At 38.4% G+C, this 27,150-nt stretch overlaps 3 protein-coding genes across 5 annotated transcripts; 2 read left to right on the forward strand and 1 right to left on the reverse strand.

Moving 5' to 3' along the window:
• Window positions 1–2,524: 2,524 nt before the first annotated feature.
• LOC126812233 (beta-1,3-galactosyl-O-glycosyl-glycoprotein beta-1,6-N-acetylglucosaminyltransferase) lies at window positions 2,525–15,851 on the reverse strand. 2 transcript variants are annotated; one of them, XM_056099037.1, is made up of 4 exons: window positions 15,653–15,851; window positions 10,586–10,796; window positions 5,847–7,079; window positions 2,525–3,045 (listed from the first exon to the last, which is right to left on the reverse strand). In XM_056099037.1, exons 3-4 carry the CDS (start codon window positions 7,000–7,002, stop codon window positions 2,783–2,785), a joined length of 1,419 nt encoding a protein of 472 aa, XP_055955012.1. In that variant the 5' UTR covers window positions 7,003–7,079; window positions 10,586–10,796; window positions 15,653–15,851; the 3' UTR covers window positions 2,525–2,782. The 2 variants fall into 2 exon arrangements, with proteins under 2 accessions (XP_055955012.1, XP_050394475.1); XM_050538518.2 differs by lacking the exons at window positions 10,586–10,796; window positions 15,653–15,851 and adding an exon at window positions 7,808–8,478.
• On the forward strand, window positions 7,971–12,081 carry LOC126812228 (beta-1,3-galactosyl-O-glycosyl-glycoprotein beta-1,6-N-acetylglucosaminyltransferase). 2 transcript variants are annotated; one of them, XM_050538512.1, is made up of 3 exons: window positions 7,971–8,024; window positions 9,600–10,811; window positions 11,401–12,081. In XM_050538512.1, exons 2-3 carry the CDS (start codon window positions 9,611–9,613, stop codon window positions 11,739–11,741), a joined length of 1,542 nt encoding a protein of 513 aa, XP_050394469.1. In that variant the 5' UTR covers window positions 7,971–8,024; window positions 9,600–9,610; the 3' UTR covers window positions 11,742–12,081. The 2 variants fall into 2 exon arrangements, with proteins under 2 accessions (XP_050394469.1, XP_050394471.1); XM_050538514.1 differs by lacking the exon at window positions 7,971–8,024 and adding an exon at window positions 8,591–8,697.
• Window positions 14,398–21,559, forward strand: LOC126812232 (beta-1,3-galactosyl-O-glycosyl-glycoprotein beta-1,6-N-acetylglucosaminyltransferase). The gene is made up of 3 exons (XM_050538517.2): window positions 14,398–15,334; window positions 16,465–17,577; window positions 18,481–21,559. The coding sequence occupies exons 2-3, from the start codon at window positions 16,476–16,478 to the stop codon at window positions 18,819–18,821; spliced, it is 1,443 nt and encodes a 480-aa protein (XP_050394474.1). The 5' UTR covers window positions 14,398–15,334; window positions 16,465–16,475; the 3' UTR covers window positions 18,822–21,559.
• Window positions 21,560–27,150: the final 5,591 nt, after the last annotated feature.

Genomic DNA, 27,150 nt, shown 5'->3' on the forward strand with positions numbered 1-27,150 from the left:
AATAATACTTGACTTTTGATTCCAATAAAAAATCTTTTGGAGAGAGAGCGTGGGGGGGGGGGGGAGAAATGGGGTTTAACGTCCACTCGACACAAACCAGGTCATTTCGGGACTAACACATGGTTCAATTTTATTTTACCGGTTTCATCCCCATCATACCCAGGCGACTATTAGCTTCAAGATACAAATAATAGCAATTCTTGATATTATTTTGTGAGAAGAGGGATGTTCTACTGTAATGACGTCACTAAGTCTGTACAGCGCAGTTGACGCTTACGGCTGGCCCCCGGATCCTTTCACTTGATTAATTGGTGCAATGTCTTTTTCTTTCTTGTCCGCAGGTTTATCTTGTAGATTTTTGTTTTGTGTGTAGTGCGGTCCTCCTGCACTTACTATTTGTGTATTATACTGCTTTAAACACTGCACACCAAGATCGAATCACGAGGTTGTACATACAATAAACTGATGCCAACACCAACTGTGGTTTAAATCATATCTCGTAACTACGTTACAGGTGTCGCCAGCGATGATACAATTAGCGCGAATTCACGTCAATAGAAAATTATATTTTGCCGACCGGCAGTGTCTCTTTAAATTTAAAGATCGGTGTCTTATTGACTAATGGGGTTGAGTGGTGTGGGGTATGCACTGTATCTTTGGCGATATATCTTAAGTTTAAAGATCGGTGTCTTAAATAGAAAGGTGGATAGTGTTGTCGTTTTTTACAGATCGGTGTCGGGAGCATATCAGGGGCGGATCAAGGAATTTTTGTAGCAGGGGGTTTGCCAGGTTCCCGTTAAGGAAATCTGTCATCATCATCTCTAAATTACATAGGCATACATACAAATTGTGCTTTTTTAAAAAGAGAAATAATTTTTGTAATGATGTAGGATCACATTGTGATTTAATTTTATTGATGCAAGGCATTCATTTGTTTTATGAAGCTGAGCAGGGTGGGGTTTGGACCCCCCCACCCCTCCAACCTTCTAGATCGGCCCCTGCATATTGTGCATGTTATCGTCAAATTCCAATTGTCAGTGGTCCTTTTTACTTCAACGTCGTATTTATTTATTGCCCTAACAAAAACAAAACTTACGAATAATCCATTTCTTTATTGTATGATTGAAATTCATGCAGTTCGATTTAACGGCAAAAACAACAGTCCACATATGGATTCTACCGATTGCCGTTACATTGTCTCGATATAGGGTAAAAAGTTGATATTACATGCATTCCAATCGTGCAGGTAAACAGAGATTAGACGGAATTACATGACGAGTAACATAGTTAAACAATGTACTTATATCTCTGTAAATAATGTCTTACGGGAGATGAATTTATTATAAGCTCCTGTTTGTTTTCAAATGCTATAATTCTATATTGCACTTTATAATATTTAAATATTTATTGAATAAATAGTGTTAGAAAATAAAATTACATGTTGAGTAACTATCCGAGAAGATTTAATATTTGCATCATCTATTTTGGTGCAGTTAACCTGATGACTAAGTTCATTTTATTCGAAGGTTAAAAAAAAATACAGAACATGAAAAAGAAGCCCGACATCACGTCAACTTAAAGGGCCAATTCCGATTATATTTTGGAGAATAAAACTGCTTAAGTGTGTGTTTAAGGCCCTTAAAATCCTCTGCCTGAGGGCTGAAATCTTCAAATGGATACGTGTCCGGATAAGCGGTTTGGACGTTCAGGTCCAAACTACTCAATATCGTGAGCTGAAATACATCATTCCTTTATATTTCGGTGCGTAAAATTCGTACGTATACAGACGTATTTTCCGAGACTCTGTTAAACACGGGACAGTACCTTTAAATTTCGGTGATTTTGAGACAACTAAAGACAAGATTTAAACATTTGATACAATTAAGTTATTTTACACTCAAAGTTTTCAAAACAAATAAAATACGTTTGTCTAAAACTTTACAAACGTTTGTAAATATTTTCTGGAGACATTTATTAACATGACACAACCACAATTAACTCTCGAGGCAATTGGATGCCCGAGCTTTTAACTAGATAGAACAGTTAGGGAATTTAATGATTTAATTTAACAACTGGAGAAGCAGGGCTGCGACTCGGAATATACCAGTACCGTGGTTACGATAATAAACAAGAGATGCACACGTCTTGTCAAAACTAACAACAGTGTTAACTTCGCTCAGAATAAAGTAATTAGATTGAAATTTTCAATACATCCAACGTGCATTAACTAGATTTGAACTCTTATAACAAGAATGACCAGATTGTTTTTGGATTTTTTTTATCTAATTCTTAAATAATGCGGGGGGTTGGATGGCCGAATGGTTAGCACGCGCGCGCTGTATCATACGGTCTGTCATTGAGTCAACTGGCGGGGTTTCGATCCCCCGGTTGTACGTGACAAGGAGTAGAGTCGCCTGTCCAGCCTCGTGGCTTTTTCTCCGGGTCCTCCGGTTTCCCCCCACTGCTTAAGACCTCTACGCGCAAGCGAATTATTGAAATAAAAAAAAAAGTAAACCATATGACCTAGTTTAAGTTGAATGGACGTTAAACCCCATTTATTTATATCTCTCTATCTCTCGCTCTCTTTGTGAACACGTGGTTACTAACATGTAATTTTGTGATATCATTCGCAGGGCCAAGGGGTATTTCACATATATATCAACCCTCGATTAGGACATTCTTTATCTCATAAAACTAAAGACACCACACTATACAATCATATATGCTATAGTTTATATCTCTTAATAAATAGTTCTCGTAATGTTCCCGGACCAATTTCACATTAAAATGTAGATTCATAAAACTGCTCATCAATTCTTTGTGGGGAAAATGTTTGATTACGCAACCATTCTGATAAGCACTGTATAGCTGTGTAACTATAGGCTAATAAAAATTTATTAGCAAATAATTCCTCCCTAGTAACAATTGTCTTTAAATCCCCTGGCCCAAAAATACAAATAAATCTCAGGACTTTGCCTTTACATTTGGCGTGATTAGATGTTACCTGCCAATTTACGTACGTTGATAGCACACCTTTACATGGACCTGTAATAGAATGAACACTATCTGTTATCTTATTGAAAAACAAAACTTTAACAACAATGCAAACAACCCAGTTTCCATGAACCAGCAGTATTTGATCACTATAACCCACCACCAAAGATAACAAACATCCACAGCCAGGTTTCACCTTTTCTTTATGTAGGAAGTCGTTCATACAGAGAGAGAGAGAGAGAGAGGGAGAGAGAGGGGTGGTCAACTCGACACAAACAAATGGTTGAGTTTTTATTTCAACTAATCGCTTGCGCGTAGGGGTCTTTGGCAATGGGGGGGGGGAATCCGGAGGAAACCCACGAGACTGAGAGGCGAACCTATTCCTTGTCACGCACAAGCGGAAAATTGAAACCACGCCACTTGACTCAATGAGAGACCTTATAGTTTCACGCACACGTGCTTAACCACCCAAAACACTCCACTGAAGCTCTAAGTTCTGCTCATTACTCCAGTTTTAAACCGATCAAATTATATTACCACCAGTATTCATGTTCTGTAGACCTCACGTCATACTACATCTCGCACTTCATCAAAACAACGTTTTCCAGCCTGACAACGCACGTGCCCACACCGCCAAAGTTACTTGGGACTTTCTATAGCAGAACGGAAGTAAACGCTATGCACTGATCAGCCCCTATTGAAAATCGTTGGCATGAATTTCAGAGGAGACTTAATAACGTCGTATCGAGACCACACACAGTCGATGAACTGCGCCAGGCGTTTCTGAGAGTGTGGTTCCGGGTGCCAATGGCGTTCATCAATCGTCTGGTCCTCTCCAATGTACAGAAACACTGCGCTGCTGTTATGATACTGATGTATAGATTGTGGTACAGACTCTAAACCTTCGCGTAATGTCTTGGCATTGTGATGAATTAATCACTAATGTGTCAACATACTGTTCACCAAAAAATTCTTTTGATCCTTTTATTTAGTCGTTTTCTAGAATGATTTGATTAAAGTGCCTCTCTGATTTTGAAATCGTACTGTCGTTTTATTTTTGCTGTTTATTATATAAATTAAAGTAAATTTCAAATAATTAATTTGCGCACAACATAATGAGAGAGAGATGGGGTTTAACGTTCACTCGACACAAACTAGGGCATTTCGGGACTAACATATGGTTCAATTTGATTTCAATAATTCGCTTTTGCGTAGGGGTCTTTAGCAGTGGTTGGAAGCCAGAGGACCCGGAGAAACCCAAAAGGTTGCTATTACAGGCAACCCTACTCCTTGTCACGTACAACCGGGGAATCGAAACCACGCCAGTTGACTGAATGACAGACCTTATGATACAATGTACACGCGCTAACCCTTCGCCCCATCGAGATATATCAATAAAATCAACTTGGAGCTTGTAAAAATGATGTTAACCTTTATAACTACCAGGAAAACTTATAAGCTATATAAAAACCATAATAATCCCTTAGCGTGAAATCTACATGTCATGGATACATCATTTAACCAGCGGCTGCCAGGCAGTATACGCCCACATTTTCGAGAGATGGATAGAAAACAAGCTAAACGAAAGTGATTTTTCCTACAATAAGGGGCCATAATTCATGAAGTTACGGTCCGATGTGCGCGAATATCGAAAGGAACCGAGATCTTTGTGTTATAAACTAACAGTTCAAGTTTCAACAAAATCGGATAAAAATTGTGACCTCTATAGGGTCCACAACCTTGATATACCATATTTTTACGCTATGGTATGATTTGTCATACAATAAGGGGCCATAATTCCTGAAGTTACGGTCCGATGTGCGCGAATATCGACAGGAACCGAGATCTTTGTGTTATAAACTAAAATTTCAAGTTTCAACAAAATCGGATAAAAATTGTGACCTCTATAGGGTCCACAACCTTGATATACCATATTTTTACGCTATTTGAGAACGAAGGGCGGCCATTTTGTCAGTCAGTTTTGGGCCGATTTTCACGAAATTAAAACTCAGCCGTCTTTAGGGTGTAACGGTGATGTATTAACACGTTTTTTTAAATCGGATAAAAATTATGACCTCTATAAGGTCCACAAGCCAAAAAACGCGTTTTTGCGTACAATCAGTGGCCATAATTCATGAAGTTACGGTCCGATATGCGCGAATATTGAAAGGAACCGAGATCTTTGTGTTATAAACTTACATTTCAAGTTTCAACAAAATGGGATAAAAATTGTGACCTCTATAGGGTCCACAACCTTGATATACCATATTTTTACGCTATTTGAGAACGAAGGGCGGCCATTTTGTCTGTCAGTTTTGGGCCGATTTTCACGAAATTCGAACTCGACCGTCCTTAGGGTTTAACGGTGATATAATAATACGGTTTTTTAAATCGGATAAAAATTATGACCTCTATAGGGTCCACAAGCCAAAAAACGCGTTTTACGTACAATCAGGGGCCATAACTCAGGAAGTTACGGTCCGATATGCGCGAATATCGAAAGGAACCGCGATCTTTGGGTTATAAACTTACATTTCAAGTTTCAACAAAATCGGATAAAAATTGTGACCTCTACAGTGTTCACAAGCCAAAAACGTGATTTTTCGTGCAATCAGGGGCCATAATCCATGAAGTTACGGTCCGATAGATGCCAATATCGAAAGGAACCGAGATCTTAGGGTGATAAACCTATATTTCAAGTTTCATTGAAATCAGATAAAAATTGTGACCTGTAGACTGTTCACAAACAATTGTGGACGGACGTCCGGATGGACGGACAGGGGCGACGACAATATACGTCCACATGAAAATGTGGGCGTATAAAAATATTATATTAACTACTTGTATATTACCTTCATAACTACCAGGAACTTGTAAATGTGGATTATGATTCAATGTTGACCAGTAATATTCATCAGGGGAGAGAACTCCACGACACCACTCTAACAAATCTTTAGCTACTTGATTGTTGAAGACATAACTTACGAATCGATGCGTAAAAACACCATAAGCACTCCCTTTAATGAGCTTCATGCCATGAGGTAAAGGGGGGTTTTTATCCTTAGTCATAACAACGATATAATGCACTCCGTCAGCATAGTATTTATTTTTATATTTATGAACAAAACGATCAGAAAGCATATGTTTTAAGTTGGTGATACACTCTATAGAATTCCTGTCGTTTATTGCTGTCAATATTCTAACAATCTGTAAATTAGTCTTTATCGGTAATTCCTGACTGGGAAGATTAATTAAATATTTCCAGTCTGGTTTAGCTAAATGATCTGCCATACAATTTAAATCGGCTTGCAATCTCTGAAAACTTTTATAAACTACGTTCTCTGTTTTTGAAACTATGAAGACATTATGAAAACAATCAGCTAATGATTTAGCTGCCCTGTGAACATGGTCTGGTGAAAACCCATCTACATGTAAACAATAGTAATTTTGTGGTCTATAAATAGCACGAAGAAGTATTTCAACCTGAGCTACTTCTTTATATAAAAGTATATTAAAAGCGAGAGGAAAATTGATTTCTTCGTCAGTATTTATAATCGCTTCATAACCATATAGTCTCCTAAAGTAATCACAATTTGTAGTGTGTTTCATTAACGTGTAATTATCAGGAACAACGCTGGCGTTTTTTTGGACAGATTCTGCTAATGCTTCGGCGTCACCTTTTATTATTCCTTCACAGTTGATATCGGGGATTCTAAAAGATTCAAATTCACGTTGAACTGTTATTAAATCCAAGTTCTGTTTTACTGTTTTATTGTATATTAGCTTATCTTTTCCTCTGTTCTCATTACCATTAGTTTCCAAATCATTTGCTTGACTTGAAACTGATTTTATGACTGGTGCTGATAAACTGTCTCTCGCGTCAGAATGCACACGACCCAACGTTATTGATGCAGGAGCCTCCCTTGTTCTTTTATGAGGGATAAAATAACGAACTATGTACAAGAACAGTAACAGCAACATAACAGTCAATTGCAACTTGCGTCTCATCCTGTTTGTTTGGTTATCATTTAACAATGTTACTACTTCTTCTGATTATCTTTGTAAACACTTAAGTAGACTTCCACCTGCATAAAATAAAATATATTTTAGCTCGTTTATGAGAGAGAAATGGAGTATAACGTCCATTTGACACAAACTTGTTCATTTCGAGACTAACATAAGGTTCAATTTTATTTCATTTATTCGCTCGCTTGCGCGTAGACCTCTTTAGCAGTGGTAGGAAACTGAAAGACCCGGAGAAACCCACACGGTTGGACAGGCACTTGACTCAGTGACAGACCTAATGGAGCAACACGCACGCGTTAGCCACGACGCTTGACTCAGTGACGCAACGGGCATGCGTTAACCATTTTGCCATCCATCATGGGGGCTCCTTCATGAAAGTAAGAGGATACTCGATTGTCAGTCGAAACTTCCCCGATTTGACGCGCAGTTCAGCCTTGTTAGTCCCCAAACCAGATGTTGTGTGAGTAAACCATAAGTCCCCCGCCCCACCCCACCTCACCTTAAGACGCATAATTGTAGTTTCCCTTTAGATTTTCTAAATCAGAGATATCTTTAAATTTGAACAAGACAATGTGTTAGTCATCAAAATTGATGATACCAACTAGAAGTAACGCAACAGATCGGTTGCAGTTCAGCGTACATGGACACTTCGGCAACTGGTTGCTTGCTCAATTCAGTGCCCGTACATCGGCGTCAGTGAAAATATACGCTGCCCTTTGTCATTCCCTCTGGTTACATTCCAGGATAAATAAACGAAACAAGACTGTAACAAAATAAATAACTTTACCTAGTAATAACTGATAATATCCTATTAATTTACTGAAGTTTGTGGTCCATTATTCTGTTTTACTGGAGACAGATGTCGCCCAAGTCTGCATAAACATTACAGCATATGGTGTGATCAATACGGTAAACGATTGATTTTGGTGGAAAGAAAAGCTGATAAGTGGAATGAAATGGCTGTCCTGCCTTTCTGCGCTAACCGGGCAGTGTGGTCAATTAAGGTATAATATCGAACGAAACTGATCAATGTAATGATGTTTAGAGTCCTACCTTTCAAGAGTCCTACCTTTCAACCGGAATGGAGGGGGCACGGTGGCTAAGTGGGTAAGGCGGTGTTCGATCCCTGCATTGGCCGACAAAGTTCATCCAGATTTTCCGGCGTGGTTCTACCTTGTCAGTGATGCAGGACGGAGGGCCCGACAAGGCCAGCTGTCTAGTCGTTCGGATGGAAAGAAAAAAAAACTGAGGTCCCGTGTACACACAGGCGTGCACGTAAAAGATCCCTTGACAATTGGAATTCGGTATAAGAGTAGGTCGTAGTGCCGCTGTCAGGGCAAAATTTCCCTCATAGCACACTGTATGGGGTATGCCCGTCTTCTTTAGCCCAGTAGGAACAGAACAGTAGGACGTTAAACCCCATTTCATTTCATTTTTGGTCAGACACCCTGGCTTCGACATACACGTCGCATTATTCGAGAGAAAAACCCTCATTGATTAACATTACATATAATCACCATCTGTCGTTAATTTATTCTAATATACACAAATTGATTTCCTTTTCTCGTGGATTAATTTTAAACCACCCTGCTGTCAGACATTTCGAGTCATTATTTTATCATTAATAGAACAAATGTGGATTAAAATGTTTTCAAACACTATCGAGTTTTAAAGACAGTAAGTTGTTTCTTGTACTCAAACTAGGCGATATTCATTAGCTTTCCGAACAATAGAAAATAGTTACATTTAAATGTCCAGCAAGGTTAATATTCCAGCACAAAGGTTCAGTTTGCATGTTTAAGAATAAATGAAAAGAGTAATTCACCTTATGCCTTTAATGTCATGCCAAATTAGGTTATTAATGTTATTTTAAATGTGTACTTTGAGAAGGAAGGGTTTAACAACATCCTGTTGTTCTGCACCAAACGGCCTAATGACGACGGACGGACATACGCCAAACACTGTGCCATGGGGGACATTATGCATGGACCACCGCATTTATGCCTACTTTGAATTCTAAGGTTTCTTATACGTTCACGCCAGGCTTGCACAATGTCGATAGTGATGGAAGTGGTGATACAATTTCACACTAATTAGGCTGGTTCGTTCACATAGGTTACCTGTATTAGAGTGGTTACGTTTATCATGGCGGTACGTTCACATTGGTTACATTTATAAGGATGCGTAGTTCACCTAGGCTACATTTATTAGGACGGTTCGTTTGCATATGATACATATATTAGGATGGTTACATTTATGAGGACGGTTCGTTCGAATCCGATCGAATTGTTTGTACATCGCTTTACAGGACACGATGATGTGCTATCATAATGCTTTATGGGCCCAGTATTTGCCTTGGGCATTTATTAGTTTCGCTCATAGGTTGGATTTTGTGTTGTATACATTAATCAAGAGTTGGCGAATTGTAAAATAATGATACGCGCAATCGACATATTCCGATAATGTTTCCGGTCTTAAAAGTTGTAGACGTTTTTTCATCGATTAAATCTGGATTTGTCCCGGGCATACACTAAACATAACTAATTATTTATGTTGTACTGTTGTATTATATATTGTAGAGGAAGACACGATGTTCATGAAAACCCGGTTAATTGTCACCATTATCGCACTAGTTATTGTTCTATATGTTTTAAATAGTCGACAACTATTCGTCAAGAGACACGAAGAAACAAGAGTGACATTAAATAAGCGCCCTTCCGGTATGTCCAAGAACCAAATATCTTCCCCACGTGAATCTATGCAGCATGAAGACAAATTTACTGCTACCCAATACCGTATAACCACTCGCTCCACAATTGCATCGAAGCAGCAGCGTGCAGCGACTGAATTTCCTCCTACACAAGACAAGTCCAATTCTCCCTCCCTAATGAAACCAAAGCAACAGGTCACAACTACTGAATTAGAATTAAACTCTTTCAAAATTGAAAATATCAATTGTGCCAAAGTTTTACAGGGTGACGAATCTGAAATAAATGAGGCCCGAAAACAGATCTATAATATCCCCAATGATCAGACATTGATTGACCACACACACAAGTGTGACCTTTACAAACAAGTGTATGGTTATAACAACATTTTAAATACAGAAGAAGAAAAACAATTCCCCATCGCTTTTAATATACTTTTATATAAAGACGTTGCTCAGGTTGAAATACTCCTACGTGCTATTTATAGACCACAAAATTACTATTGTTTACATGTAGATGGATTTTCACCAGATCATGTCCACAAGGCAGCTAAAGCATTAGTTGACTGTTTTGATAATGTCTTCATAGTTTCGAAAATAGAAAATATAGTTTATGAAAGTTTTCAGAGATTGCAAGCCGATTTAAACTGTATGGCAGATCATTTAGTTAAACCAGACTGGAAATATTTAATTAATCTTCCTAGTCAGGAATTACCGATAAAGACTAATTTACAGATTGTCAGAATATTGAAACTGCTTAACAACACAAATCAAGTTGGTTGTAGACGAGGAATTGGCCTTATAATGAGAAGGTTCGTCCATAGATATGAGTATATATATGAAAAAAATGGAACTTACAAGATTGTCAATACACACATAAAATATAAGCTTCCGCCTCATCGTTTTGTAGTGGCTAAAGGCAGTGCATACGGTCTCTTCACCCACCAGTTCGTGAAATATGTCATCACAAGTCAAATCGCTAAAGATGTGTTAGATTGGTGTAGAGGAATTCTCTCGCCTGATGAGTATTACTGGTCCATGTTAAATTTTAATCACCATGTACAAGTTCCTGGAAGTGGACAAGGTAAGGGCATTATTTATTACAGGTCGTAAAGGCCCCGATCCATTAAAATTGTTTAGATAATGAATATAACATGAAAGCTTAATTCGTAGACACAAGATGCGTCTAATTTTCTTATTATATTTGCCGTTTAGCTTTTAGGGAACGCTTAAGATTGGATAATTTAGGATTACGCGTAACAAGCACAAGATGACTAAATCACGCTTATATCTCAGCAGGTTATATCGCCCATAGCTACTAATAATGTTTTAAGGTTGCTATTTCCCCCGCCCCTTCGGGGATGACATGGACCAATATTAATTCAATAATTTTTTTTGGGTGGGAGGAAACTAGAGCACCAGGCGACAACTCGCGAGGTTGGACAGGCGATCCCCCGCTTTACCCAATGGGACGGTACAGTGATTCCTCAGCTACTAATCGAATAAAGTATCAGATCAAGTTCATGCGCGTGTGTGGCCAAATTTACAAATTGTGACGTCACCCGAAGAAAATGCTGTTGAAAATATAAAACATCTGGATTCTAGGTAAATTATTGTATCTGAGCATTGAGCGAATATTTTGTGAAAACAAATGCATTTACTTTACATTTTAGAAGCGTGTTTACATGTCACTGCACTGTCAACTTATGCATCCTGGTCCATTAGTAAAACACCTGATAAATGTCGTGGGAAATGGATGAGAAATATATGTGTGTTCAGTGGAGGAGATTTAAAGATGCTTCTGAATCGAACCGAATTATTTGCTAATAAATTTGAACTGGAGTACAGTTACGCAGCCATTCAATGTTTATCTGAATGGTTACACAACCAGACACTTTCCCCACAACCTATTGATGCACAGTTTTATAAGCGATTGTATCAGAAAAAGATAACATACGAGCTTGATCTGTGGACCAATTTAAAACCAATGAAATATAATGAAACAATTTTGTGACAATCTGAACTTGAAGCTAAAACGTTTAATCAGACGAAAGTGTGCACGTTGGGCCCTTTGACGCACTGCCAGACCAAAATGGACCTTTCCCCGTTGTATTATAAACAAATTGATTTTAATCAATTGTACAGTTAAATGGAGATAATCAACTTTAGATGGCATCGCTAGCCTATGATATTTAGTGGATCTGAATACATTTTTTGATGGATAATTTAACTTAATAATGGATAATCGAGACTTTGTTTGGTTATAGTACCAACGTTAGTAATAACGATCGAGCTGCTAGCTTAAAGTTGGATCGCTAATTTCTCGGTTCAGAGTAAAGCAATTTTCACTGAAATTTTAAGCATATTCTATTTTTATTATTTCCACGTGGCTTTATTATATACTCTTTAAAAAAAAGTAGGGGATATTCAGAAACAATACAAAACTGCGGAAATGCACTGTTGTTTTAATAGAGGTAACCAGTGTATGTCAATAACAGGACAATTGCCTACACATGAAAATAAACAGTTCAAATGGGCGGCTTATCTGACGGCCCCATTTTACTCGCGATACACTGTCAAATGTGAAAATGGACGTTTTTGATTTTTGTCTTAATAATGAGTAATTGCTCCACCAATCCTCAGACATTCAGCAATTCGTCGTGGCATGCTCCTAATCAACCGTCCAATCACGATTTGGGGCAATCTGACCCACTCCTCTTGCAGTTCCACGGCCAATTCTTGCAGTATTGTCGGTTGACGTTGACGTCGACGAACACGTCTCCCGATCAAATTATACGTAACACACTAAAGCAAAGATGCGCTAAACATTAAATCTTACGTAAGAACCGATAGGAAAGCGAACATGGATAGATAAACCAGCACGCGGCAGTTTTCATCAACCCTTCCTTTAAGTGTCAAATTTGACAATGAAACTCTCCGACGTGTATAGCACTATTGCGTGTCGCATGTGCAGCTAGCTCAGTGGTTCTGTTGGGGCGATAAGTTCTTCATCTGTGAACATACTCTCAAAGCATGTCAAGTGTCCATGACTATTTATCATATCACAACCTGCATAGGTATTTGCATTTCAATATCCCCTACTATTTTTGAAGAGTATATATCAACGGGAGTTGACCTGCGTTAGATTTCATGGTATCGAAACGGGAGCCACGGTGGTTCAGGGAGTACGATGTTGACTTTCTAACCTGGAAGTCCCGTGTTCGATCCCTGCGTTGGCCAAGAAAGTTTATCGAGGTTTTCCGGCGTGCCCCCCCCCCCCCCGCCCCGCCCCGCCCCGCCCCCCTGCCTCGCCCCCTGCCTCCCCTTCTTGTCAACGTATAGTCGTTCCGATAGGAGGAGATCCCGAACACATTGGCTTACACGTAGACGATCACTTGGCCGTTGGAATTCGACATGTATGGGGTATGCTCGTTTTCATTAGCCCAGTCACGAAATTTTTAGATAAAATCCAAATTTTAGTAATTTAAGTCGATAATAATAGATTAGTTTTATTATATGCGTTGCGACCCATTTGGGTCAATTTCTTGGTCCCAAATATGAGCGATTTGGCACCTTTAAATATGTATACCAAATATCAGTTGACTTCAATCAAATCATTTGTTTATGTGTCGTTTGTACACTAAAAGAATCAAAGATATTTGGAAAATTCCATTTCTGAGAAAAGTCACCCAAAGTCTTCGCCATTCAAAACACACATTATTTGTCAATTTAAATCAACATTGATGTTGTGATCTTATCGGGAAAAGGTAGGCTTTTGATATCCAATATTTTAGACAAAATAATCATTTTACCATTGGTACACGAATCGTGTACCATGGTGCGTTTCAGCGTCATTTGTAACAAGTGACCAGAAAGAACGAGGCTAGACATATTTCACATCTCATGTGTCATGCCATATCTTATCTGGAGAGCATGCGCAATATACTGGAATAACCAGACGCTAGAAATTGCCATTCGGTTGAGACTCGGTGGACGTAACTGATTTGAAATTAGAGTCAAAACGGAATCATTTGAATGTAAATCAGTTTATATACAATCAGATTACATTACTATATGCGTTGCGACCCATTTGGGTCAATTTATACAATCAGATTACATTATTATATGCGTTGCGACCCATTTGGGTCAATTTCTTGGTCCCAAATATTAGCGATTTGGCACCTTTAAATATGTATACCAAATATCAGTTGACTTCAATCAAATCATTTGTTTATGTGTCGTTTGTACACTAAAAGAATCAAAGATATTTGGAAAATTCCATTTCTGAGAAAAGTCACCTTCAGTACTCAACATGCCAAATTGTTTAGTTACTCAACGGGGGGGGGGGGTCTAGAGTGCCGCGTACGACCTCTAGCTGGTCTGACTTACGGTTGTGGTTTCGATCCCTGGTGTGAGCGTATGTGGCTTGGAGATAGTGGCGCCTTCTCAACATCGTGGGTTTACTCCGAGTACTCCGGTTTCCTTCCACAGAAAAGGCGCGTGTGCTCAGATAATGAAAATAAAAAAATACGATTTGTCTGTGATATCACTTTGCAGTTGTGGTTTCCTGGTGTGAGCGTATGTGGCTTGGAAATAGTGGCGCCTTCTCAACATCGTGGGTTTACTCCGAGTACTCCGGTTTCCTTCCACAGAAAAGGGGCGTGTGCTCAGATAATGAAAATAAAAAAATACGATTTGTCTGCGATATCACTTTGCGGTTGTGGTTTCCATCCCTGGTGTGAGCGTATGTGGCTTGGAGATAGGGGCGCCTTCTCAACCCCGTGGGTTTACTCCGGGTACTCCAATTTCCTTCTACAGAAAAGGCGCGTGCGCTAAGATAATGAAAATGAAAAAAATAAGATTTGTCTGCGATATCACCTTCGGTGGAAGCGGACGTTAAAAACTAAGAACAACAACAACAACAGTCTCTCAGCGGTAATGGTGGAACGCAGAGTTAATCTAATTTCTACGAGGCTTTGTGCAAGTAAACATAGCTTTCAAGTGCACAATTTTCAATACATAGCATGATATCTTAAACTGATATAAGTAATTCTACCAAATATAGCTAAGCATAGGTAATCAAAATAATTACTGAAAAGATTTTTTTTACGGTAATTCGATTTACATTTTAAGAGCGACGTTTCTAATTGCGTACAAGACGGCATTACCCCACGCAGGTGAAACCTGGCCAGGTATCGCGTCACATTAGCTAAATCGATTTTTTTGGCCAGCTCAATTTTCGTCAAGCTCGTTCAGATGTAAATAAGTTTGTTGGCGAGATTGTGGGTTAGGTTAAGGGTTAGGGTTGAGATTAGCTCTAGCCCTGTTTACATCTCGTGACCTTTGACCAAACTTGAAGTTGGCCTTATCAAAAAGACCTAACCCTCGCTTCCCTTAAAGGATTTGTTGTCCAGATTTCATGTAATCGGGCGAGCATTGAATACTTTAATTGTTGAAATCGTGCGCCATATTGTAGCGGACATTGATTTACACGGCATTTTGTCAACATCTGTCATCTAAATATTCGTGGATAAATTAATTTTCACTTTTCTCGCGGTGATACATGTTAAGAAATACGAAGGATTTTATCGCCACCCCAACTGTAAGGTAATAGTTTTATTTATTTTATATAATTACACATAACAACTGATAAAACAAATAAATGGGGATGATGTTGGTCGAGATACTTATTCAGGATTTTACCGTGTAGTTGCCGCATGTCTAGTTCAGCTCTGAACGTAGGTCTCATTTACACTCGACCTCTACGTTCAGGGACTGTCCTATTGGATCCTTGTCGAAAATCTAATCGCTTCCCAGTCAATTATACTGGGCAACTTTTTACTGCTAAACGGTCGCGTGTCAGTCCCTGTGAACGCCTGAACAATATAAATGAACATCTTAGTGAGAAAATAACACTTTGCTTACCTGGCTAGAGTCAATATGAGCGACATAACTCGCTGTTAAAAAAAATACGTCTCCGTCTTCTAACTGACTTGGCGGACATCATTGAAAGGGTAACGCACAAATTTAAGAACTCGGCCATATAAGATGAAACCGCGAATCCCGTTAACTCATGAACGCCATGCGAATAGTATACCTTAATACATTGAACTTAGAAATGATATGAGGAGATATTGACGTGATATCGTACTAACTGATTTAATAAATACGCGTGTTACACGTGAACAATGGTAGCTTAATTTAACAGTCATGTACACACCTACCATTATATTATTTCACATTTTACTCATTTGATCTGACAGATTATTATGAAATAATGCGAGAGAGAGAGAGAAAGAGAGAAAAATGGGGTTTAACGTCCACTCGACACAAACTAGGTCATTTCGGGACTAACAATAATTCGCTTGCGCATAGGGGTCTTTAGCAGTGGGAGGAAACCGGAGGACCCGGAGAAAACCCCCTACTCCTTGTCACGTACACCCGAGGATTCGAAACCACGCCAGTTGACTCAATGACAGGCACAATTGACATTGGCATTTAAACGAAAAGTGCAGCATCCATCAAACACTTCATATAATTACTTGGGATCAATGCCATCCACCAAGGTCACTCGCCCAGGTGTTCCACAATGTGATATCAGATAGTATTTACACTCATGTACGACACCTTACCAAATGAGAATTACCGTAAGCTAACAAGTGATAGGTGCACATTTTATAATCACCTTTATTTAGACGGTTCATATATAATAGCATTTTGTTTCTTTACTTTTGCAGAGAAGGACAAGATGTTCAAGAAAACCCGATTAATTGTCGCCGTTGTATCACTAGCTACTGTTCTATACGCTATAAATAGTTGGCAACTATTCGTCAATAATGATATAGAAAAAAGAGTGACATTTAATAAGCATCCTTCCGCAGTGCACAAGAATCAAATCTTTTCCACACGTAAATCGCTCCAGTATGAAGAAATGCAAAATGCACTGGGCGAACCACAGCAACAGGTTACATCGACTGAATTAGAATTCAACTCTTTCAAAATTAAAAATATCAATTGTGCCAATGTTTTAAAGGGTGACGAATCTGCAATAACTGAGGCTAGAAAACAGCCTCGCAATATTCCCAGTTATCAAACATTGATAAAGCACACAGAAAATTGTGATATTTTTAAGCAAGTCTATGGTTATAACAATATTGTAAATACAGAAGAAGAAAAACAATTCCCCATCGCTTTTAATATACTTTTATATAAGGACGTAGCTCAAGTTGAAATACTTCTTCGTGCTATTTATAGACCACAAAATTACTATTGTTTACATGTAGATGGCTTTTCACCAGATCATGTTCACAAGGCAGCTAAAGCATTATCTGATTGTTTTGATAATGTCTTCATAGTTTCAAAAACAGAGAACGTAGTTTATCAAAGTTTTCAGAGACTGCAAGCCGATTTAAACTGTATGGCAGATCATTTAGCTAAACCAGACTGGAAATATTTAATAAATCTTCCTAGTCAGGAATTACCGTTAAAGACTAATTTACAGATTGTTAGAATATTGAAACTGCTCAACAACACAAATCAAGTTGGTTGTCGACGAGGAATTGGGATTATAATGAAAAGGTTCCTTCATAGATATGAGTATATATATGAAAAAAATGGAACTTACAAAATTGTCAATACACACATAAAATATAAGCTTCCGCCTCACCATTTTCTGACGGCTAAAGGTACTGCATATGTTCTTTTAACCCACCAGTTCGTGGAATATGTCCTCACAAGTCAAATCGCTAAAGATGTGTTAGATTGGTGTAGAGGAATTCTCTCGCCTGATGAGTATTACTGGTCCATGTTAAATTTTAATCATCATGTACAAGTTCCTGGAAGTGGGCAAGGTAAGGGCATTATTTATTACAGGCCGTAAAGGCCCGATGCGTCAATTGCAATTTCGCTAAAATAGCAATGTTCTTAGACTTAATACACGCTAAATATATACTCAAACTGATTATTTAATATTTATTTTAGAACACAAAATCAAAATACCAACATTAGATAATCTACCGGCTTGCATTCAATCCGATTTCAACGGCCCATTAGTTTTATCCGCTACCAATAAACGAGGCAGCGTCGATGGAATTCCAATTTATCATAACTTCGTAGATACTGAACGGAATTAAAGCATATTTGGACCTCTATTCCCATTAAATGTTAAACGTTTACTTTATTGTAGTTTAGGGAATTTCTACAGCGCCAAATGACGGATCGAGTATTTATTAATAAAACATGATCCATCGGTCAACGAATTTTAATAATTACTTAAAAGGGACATCTAAATGTTTGCGACGACTGTGATGAATTAATAGCAAGCAAATCCTTTTTAAAGAGCATAGAGATATCAGTGCTGTTCACGAACGGGTGTGCTGATAATTATTACGAGATTTGTGCATGTATCTTGTCTTGATTCTATCCCTAGACCACGCCGCTTTGAAAAGTTAATAAGATGTCACCCAGTTCCTTATCTTGATATTATCTCTGCAACAACGGGGGATATGAATAAACCTATCCTCTGACCAAATATAGCCAAGTCGAATTGACAAAATCAAAATAACATCCGGTGCCTTAATCTTGATTTTATCTCTGGACCACACCGCCCTGAAAAATCTTTTCCTACACCCAATACCTTATACCGACAGTCTAATTCTCTTAGGTCGTAAATGAGATCGCCTCTAAATCATTTAACTTTTCATTGTGCTTAATTTTGGGAAATTCGTTTAACGCGTATTTGTTTTACATTCCAGAAGCATGCTTTAATGTTACCGAGCTGTCAACGTATGTATCTTGGGCCATTACCAAAACTCCCGATGAATGTCATGGAAAATGGTTGAGACATATTTGTGTTTTTAGTGCCAGAGATTTGAAGATGCTTGTAAATCGAGCAGAATTATTTGCTAATAAATTTGAACTGGAGTACAGTTACACGGCAATACAATGTTTATCCGAGTGGTTGCACAACCAAACACTTTCCCCACAAGCTATTGATACACAGTTTTATAAACGACTGTATCTGAAGAAGATTACATACCAGCTTGATCCGTGGACCAATTTAAAACAAATTAAATTTAATGAAACAGTTTTGTGAAAATCCTGACTTAACATCTGCTAAACTGAACTACAATAGACCATTAACAATGTGTTTTGCATTAACGTTCTGACCGATAGCAGTGGGGATCGCGTCATGGGTCACACAAACGGCTTTTGACAACATAACGTCAGCCATTCGATTAACCAATCAATGTCGGTGTTTAAAGTTACAATTACATATTTTCTAAGAAAGTCAAAACATAATTATTTCTATGTCTTTTGCTCAATAGGTTGTCAACTCACTTTTATACGATCATAGGTGTCATTCTCACACTTAAAAATCATAACACCGGAAATAATACCACAATTACCTCCCTTGTTTTCTATTCCCCAACAGGGAGTAGCTATCTTCAAACGTTTGAATTTGAAGTTAAAAATGATATTTTTGCCAATGTCTCAACTGGCAATAGTGAATTATAAGGATTAATAGTATTATTCTTTAAAAAGCTAGGACTGTTTATAGATACCATCTATTTTAGGGCGTTATTTAATACACATATACAACATCTAAATCATATGAAACACAAAGCTTTTCAGAAGACCCGTTATTGGCCCTATCTCGACACAAACTAGGTCATTTCGGGACTAACATATAGTTTAATTTTATTTCAATATTTCGCTTGCGCGTAGGGGTCTTAAGCAGGGGGAGGACCTGGAGACAACCCACGAGGTTGGACTCTCCCGATATAAGCCTTGAGCCCTGATCGAGCTGCATTTCCCTGCGGTCTGGAACTGCCGGGTTAGTATCAATATCTCATTCAAATGGACCCGTGGACACATTGGCGTGCTCCCAGAGCAAACTTTCTCCTGGAACAATGTATGTCATATGCTGGCAGGCCAGTAGCTAGCGGGGGCAACCTTTTCCCGCCCCCCTAAAAAAAATCGGCGTCTCCAGTAGGCGCCCTTTCCATTGATCGCAATACGAAGCCAACTACCAACGTGCCCATATTAGTATGGGCGCACCATAAAGCCGAATGACACTGGTTGGGCGCCCACGGCGAGATTGGCATACCGCATACCGACGCCCGAAGAAATCGACCATAAGAGATTGTAGGAAGTTTTCCAGGCCAAATTCACGATGGAGATGGGATTGATTCAATCCCGCACCAGGGGTGATAATCTTCATTATTCATACAAGTCGCACCCTAATCCGAATCAGGCGTAAACCCTATTTTCCAAAATGTTCTGGGGGAAGAGACCCTAGACCGTTTTCCGAATGGATGCGCGGCGACGCTGCCGTGCGTCGTCAAGTGTATGTACATCGGCGCCCCCAGAAGCCCCATCGGCGTCCCAAGAAGTCCTTGCCCCCCCCACCATTTTTGGGCTAGCTGCGGGGCTGTGCCGGTCTTCATTGGCCCAGTTGCTGTAGAAAAGTCACAATACTTTAAATACAGCTGAATAGTTAATTTCAAATTGAGCAAAAATTGTCTGCTTTAAAGATTATTAGTGTCAAATCCCTTAATACTTTAACCTATGGTATAGTCATTCCCTTGTGCTGTTGGATTATAATTCACTATTACTAGTGAATGTACTACTGAATTCAATAATTTCAAATATTGCTGCAATGCACCAGTATATCTGTTTCAATACATAAAAGTGATTTTAACGACACGGGAACCCCGCCCCACCCCCAGAAAAAAAAAGAAAAAAAAAAAAAAAAAAAAAAAAGAATTAACTTTTTATTATTTATATATATGTTCACCACGCAATGTCATTACATCTTGTGAAACAATAAATAGTGAATTAACAAAGTTAATGATCAATAAATTATAAGCAAACCAGAATAACAGAAGCTCTATGAAACGATTAGTAAACAGACCATTACCATACTGATTACATTTTACTTTTATCGGTGGCTTATGACACGCAGTTAAATATCATACCACTATTATGATTGTTTCCCTTTTATGTACCGTTAATTCAATGATCAATAAATCTGGGCGATGAACCGGGTAAAACGTCAATTAGTGTAACTGATATAAAGCAGATATGAAGTCTATTCTCCGTTATCACGCTTACAGGACGGGGAGTCGTAACAACCATACAGTTTCATTCTACGACGTAGCGGGCAGATAGGATTGGTTCTCCGAGGAACAAGCCAGATTTATTCTATAACCAACGACGTACAAATAAGACCGGTAGATTAGTCCGACGACGGAAGTATTAGATTCCACGACAGAGAAATTAGTTATAACAAGCCGCAGAATACAGTCTATGATATAAAAGACGGGTTGCGGATCGTGTCTGTGACGTAACAAGCGATTAGGTTTACCACATAACAGACAAGATTGCTTCTACGACATAGCACATCGATTGTTTCTCACGAATAGCAAGTTGGTTGTTTCCATGACGTAACAGACGGGTTGTTTGTAAGACGTAACTCACAAAACGGTTTCAGGGCATCACCAAACAGTGATTCAGCGGCGTAACATAGTCACTGTGTATGAAACGTAATACCCTCTCCGGTTATAAGGAGCAACGTACAGATCGGTTCTGCACAATCTATAAGGCTTACAATGTAAATAGAAATTATTATTGAATTTATTCTAAATGTATGGAATATAATGATTATTTCTTCTTTTGTTTATACTGCAATCCAACCAAATTTTGTTGATCAGAACTTTATCGATCAACTACATTTATCTACATTATCCTATTTATGTTTACCGATTGATCTCTTGTACTTATCGATCATGTTTACCGATTGATCTCTTGTACTTATCGATCATGGGGGGGGGGGGGGGGCGCTAATGGTTGGCGTTCGTTGTATCCTAAGGTCTGTCATTTAGTCAACTCTGGGTCCTCCGGTTTCTTCCCACTTCTAAAAACCTCATACGTGCAATTGTATTATTGAAATTAAATTGAACCATATACTTGCCCGAAATGACCTAGTTTGTGTCGAGTGGACGTTAAGCCCAATTTCTCTCTATCTCTCTCTAGCTCCCCTTTAAACTTAAAACTTGTTTAGACAAAAGTGAATGTGTGGTTACCGATTGTCTTGAGGCGGCAGGGTACAGATCTTTAAGTGTCATTTAGTAATTGGATGAGAATAACACATGCCATAATTATATGTTTAGTGCCTAAGATGGGTGGTTTCTATATGATTATCCCTGATTGTATATAAATGTTTGTCATTGTTCCATAATTTGTATGGTTGTCATTATTTGCCTTGTCAGGGTATGTCGTAAATGTAGTGTTAGTAATGTATGTGTGATAACCGAAGCTATTGATGGTATCACGACCTGTTGATGGTAGTTGCACGAGGTTTGAATAGCGCCACTGTTCGGGCAAAATGTCCCGCATAGCACACTGTATGGCGTATGCCCGTCTTCATTAGCCCAGGTTAGGAGCAGAACAGTAGGACGTTAACCCCCATTTCAGTTCATTTCTCTGAAATTTCTCTAACAACATAACATGCTTGATAAAGACAGGAAGAACCCTGGTCGATACGTCGCTGAAATTAAAAGAGAGAGAGGGAGAGAAATGGGGTTTAACGTCCACTCAACACAAAGTAGGTCATTTCGGGACTAACACGTGGTTCAATTTTATTTCAATAATTCGAAACCACGCCAGTTGACTCAATGACAGACCTTATGATACAGCACGCCCGTGTTATTAGTGATGGAAATTATTGTTAATGCAGGAGACGGTATAAACTATCACCAAATGTCGATTATACCAGTCAACTGATCAAGAAAGGTAGTAATATAGTCCATGTCTGGTACCTAATCCCATTCAATAAAATATTGTTTATAAATTTATTTATTTTTTTTTAGCTAATGTCAAAATTTCAGCAGAATTATATCCAATTAAGCAGACTTTTCACCTAAATTACATGTATATCCAATTATTGAACATGATATTAAAATATGGTTATACCTTATTGGCAAATTTTCTTTTCGAAAACTGACAATATTATAATTTCATATTCAATCCAATTTGTTGCAGTCATACGGTGTAAAGAAGTTCCACAATGTTTGTTACTGTTGATCGGGCCACCATCTTTCCTTCACAGTCATGGCCAGTTTGTCAAATATCAATCTGACTTGTCGGACAGCCGGGTAAAGTGTAAACAACAATTATTATTTCATCTACTTGGCAAAATAAAGTGCCCGAAATCCAAAAACACACAAATTGTACTTTTTCTTTTAATTGAATATCACGAATTTGTACTGAATTGACTAGATTAAACTATTTCGTCTGGAGCCACTCTACTTTGTGCGACATTTTCGATGAATGCAGATGGTATCCATAGAGAGGAATTTCGGTTGTAAAACGATTGGACAACTTTGAAGATGCGTAAATCACGGGTCAGAACAGCAGAAAAACGCATTTGCGGCGATTAAATTTGCAAAATTTTCTCATGGAAGGTGAGGCAGCCGCCTAAATTAAACTACATTATATCACTTCGAAGTTGTTGTATTCATGGCTCGAATAGCAGGAAAATGCATTTGCTGGCGTCGAATTTCCCACATTTTAATGGGAGAGGGTGGGTGAGGGGTGGGGGGCTACACGGTAAGCTCAACATGTACAAATGACCTCAGTTTAGCATCCCATCCCAACAACTCGGCACTGTTCCTTGCCAGTCTTTCATCCTGCCCCAGTCACAACTCACATTCATGTAATAAATACGACTGACATTTTGTAGAGCGGGGATCTGAGTTTCGCACAATTTACCCAGTAATGGAGAATCCGCCTAAACGATATTGCAGATTTAGGTGTGTAGATAATAACATCCAGATAAATTTCAGTGATAGACAATGTCATCCAGGCATATATTGATTGAATACGGAAATGAAATGAAATGAAATGAGGTTTAACGTCCTAAACTGGGCTAATGAAGACGTGCATACACCATACAGGGAAATTTTGGCCGGGCAGCTACGCTACGGCTTACTCTTATAAAGAATTCCAACTGCCAAGGGATCTTTTACGAATGACTAGCCAGCTGTCCTTGTCAGGCCCTCCGTCCTGCATCACTGACAAGGGAGAACCACGCCGGAAAATCTGGATGAACTTTCTCGACCAATGCAGGGATCGAACACCCGACCTCCAGACTACCGAGCCAGCGCCTTACCCACTTAGCCACGTGATCCCAGGTGTTTAATTCGGGTGTCATTTTCTTTATTTGTCTGTGAGATAAAATGGGATTTAACGTCCTACTTTTCGGCACCAACTGGGCTATACGCCATGCGGTGTGCGTACAGCAGCGTTTTTTACCTACTCATCATATAATTCTAGCTGTCAAGTGTTTTAATCTATTAGAGAGATTAATTGTTTACATTCACATTTTATTGTATTTTATTTTATATAAATATAATATTATGTATATTACTGCTGTTTCTTGTTTTTTTTTATATAAACTATACAAGTAGGCGACCGCCACCCCACGCCAAAAAAGAAGAATCTGGTGGATTTATCCTAACACTAGTCGTCGAGGTTGGATTTTATCTCCCCCATGCCCCCCTTGACTCCTCTGTTCTCCACGAATAAATGTGATGATTACAGATCGTATCAGAAATAGGGTGACCCGCCATAAATAAATATCTCCAAATATCTCGACAATTACGCCACAATATTTATATATATGCCAAGCCTCAAATCAGTTTCACACAAGTATAGTCACTAAATAAACGATCATGTTGTACTTAATAAGCTATGACCATTAATCATCTATAAATAATAGACTGAAAACTGGTTCCAAGTGTCGTCCATAACATCCAGACACTTTTGGGTAAAAGATAGGTTACGCGCCATTGTTTTGAAATTAGTCTCGCTTAACCAATCTATCGACCATTCTACGTCTGATTGACAGGTCGGGATAATCAAGACTACTTTTTTACGAAACATAACAGGAAGCTAGAACAAGAAATTGAATTTAGAAATAAGCACGTTAGCTAGCTCAACAATTTTTTTAAGAAGCTTGTAAAAGTAAAATGAAACTACTGCTAGCATCATGTTCCTGTCTAACCCGAGTGTTTCAGAGATATTATTTGTACTAAACCAAAAGATGCCGCTCTTAACGGTACAGTTAATGATAAAGCGATTTAAAAAATGAAAAGAGCGTAATTTCTAAATCTGCTGTAATAACCAAGAAGCTTAATTTTACTGCTATTCAAAATCGTCAACAATAATTTTTTTACGGCTGTAATAGTTGATAGATTTGTAGAGAATTGCACGTACCATGGCTATTTATAGTATCATACTGTCAGAAAGTTGGTCTCGACACGGCGAATGAGCACGCTTCAGTGGTAGTCTCGAACTATCAGCGGTGGACTGTATTTCTGTAGAGTGCATGGGTCACCCTATAATTAGGGGGAGACTAATTTACGGCAATACTATATACCGGAAAACTACCGCAAAACACCATGTTATACTGAATACCGGAAAACACCGGAAAAACACTAAATACAGGAAACCACACTAAATACCGGAAAACACCCTAACGATGGCACGATTGCACGATATGATCTTTTAAGTTTTTATCGCGAGTTCTTACCCTTGAACAATGTATCCATGGTAAAAATAAAATGGCTTCCCAACGTTTGCTGTAACTCGGCCAACCTCGGAGGATTCCGTTACTCAACATCTAGCCTCAGCTGTATGACGATAAGTGATATGTACCTACGCCTATACAATAAGGAACACTTGCCGCTTTTAAAAAGAAGATATCATAATTGCGTCGTTCGAAGCGTGTGTAGAATTTTCATTGTCCTTGTTTGAAGAAAATCGGATAAACTTGAAAGAAAAATAGCTTCAGACTTTGAAATATTTGTATGATGAAACATTCTTCAAATGCGTCGTTATGGGCAACGCCGTGGTAATCCGGGAACTTGAAAGTAGTTCCAATGGCGGAATTCGTCATACAGCCGAGGCTAGATGTAGGGTATTGGAATCTGCTGGGGGTTGCCGAGTGCGTTTGCTGTTTAGCTTGGACAGATTAAAGATACTGATCTGTAGGACCATCGAAATTAATACAAACTATTTGAATTTTAAATAACCAGGGACTGCTGGCGCGGAATCGTGGCTGTTAGTCAATTATCCAGTGATAGGCTAGAGTTTTGTGTTGATGATTAGATTTTAAAGGGTTGGCGGAATTCTTAGTTTATTCAATGATCCAGTGCGAATGCATGATGATTATTATACTTTACCTTCAAAAGTTGAAATAAATTCTATGCCTTTTCTATCTACATTAGTTGAAAGAACTCGATAGAACGATTTTAGAGACATGGTTTTGTAAAACGTCTGAAATATATAAATTGTAACATTGATCTGCGTGCATCAGTTTATGATTCGATTTTCGTATAACCAAACAATTTGAATCAACCAGTAATCATATATATATATATATATATAAATTTACAATAGATAACCTGATGTAGCAATATACACACTTCACGTTAACAGAACACAATGTTTATGCCACTTAATGATTACACATCACGTTGTGTTCTTTTAATACTTAAATTCCGAAAAGCTGTGTTGTTTTAGATACGTGTGTATCACAAATACAAACTTGACAAGACGTATAATATCATCTCTCTTGAGAGGCATTTAGAAATTGGCACACGTAATAAACAGAAAAACTTACTATGGAAAATTTTACCATTTTAATTAAAGCAACATTTCGTTCAGGATCCCTCAACGAAACGTCATTTTAATTAAAAAGTAATTGTGTTCCAGATTATGTTTTGTGCTTACTAGGTATAATATAAGTCGTAAGCTAAAGTCTCAGGGATCTCTTAATATTGCATCTCTCTCATCCCGCTCCTGTTGAAAAGGGATGCCAACTTGGAATGTTGTCGGACACATCTAAGTGCACAGAATGGCTTTAAGGATTCTATCAATTTGATTAGTCAACCTGTTAAAACCCCATCTTTATCTCCCAAAATTGATAAATGTCCATCTTTTGAGTTTAACAAACAACTGATCGTCATGGCACCAGGCATTTATGAGTTGCTGACAGATAATCTCTCTGCTGGATTATACACAGGCCGTAACATTTCGTTACCTGCTATCTTATCTAATAAAAATTGTTACGAATTGGGAATATCCACCATATCGATATTAGCCTGTTTTGCTTCAATAAATCATGCAAAATATATGTAAACTTAGGTACATACATCTGTTGTCATACTCAAATAGTGATGGTTATACGTTACTGGTCTGTACTCCAAAATATTATAAATGTAGGCTGGTATTTTACCGAGCAGTCGACTGGCACCTGCAACAATACATGTTAACATAACATCGTAATTCGTGCTATATAACGTAATATACCGAACTTAAGGGATATACGAATTACACTCCCCTGGCATATAGCGTGG

The sequence above is a fragment of the Patella vulgata genome, chromosome 2 (genome assembly GCF_932274485.2).
Source record: "Patella vulgata chromosome 2, xgPatVulg1.2, whole genome shotgun sequence".
Taxonomy (NCBI): Eukaryota; Metazoa; Mollusca; class Gastropoda; family Patellidae; genus Patella; species Patella vulgata.

Coding starts and splice junctions, on each gene's coding strand:
- LOC126812232 (XM_050538517.2), top strand. CDS start 16,476: ATGTTCAAGAAAACCCGATTAATTGTCGCCGTTGTATCACTAGCTACT. Junction 17,578..18,480: donor AGTTCCTGGAAGTGGGCAAG/GTAAGGGCATTA, acceptor TTTACATTCCAG/AAGCATGCTTTAATGTTACC.
- LOC126812233 (XM_056099037.1), bottom strand. CDS start 7,002: ATGAGACGCAAGTTGCAATTGACTGTTATGTTGCTGTTACTGTTCTTG. Junction 3,046..5,846: donor AGTTCCTGGTAGTTATGAAG/GTAATATACAAG, acceptor ATTCTATTACAG/GTCCATGTAAAGGTGTGCTA.
- LOC126812228 (XM_050538512.1), top strand. CDS start 9,611: ATGTTCATGAAAACCCGGTTAATTGTCACCATTATCGCACTAGTTATT. Junction 10,812..11,400: donor AGTTCCTGGAAGTGGACAAG/GTAAGGGCATTA, acceptor TTTACATTTTAG/AAGCGTGTTTACATGTCACT.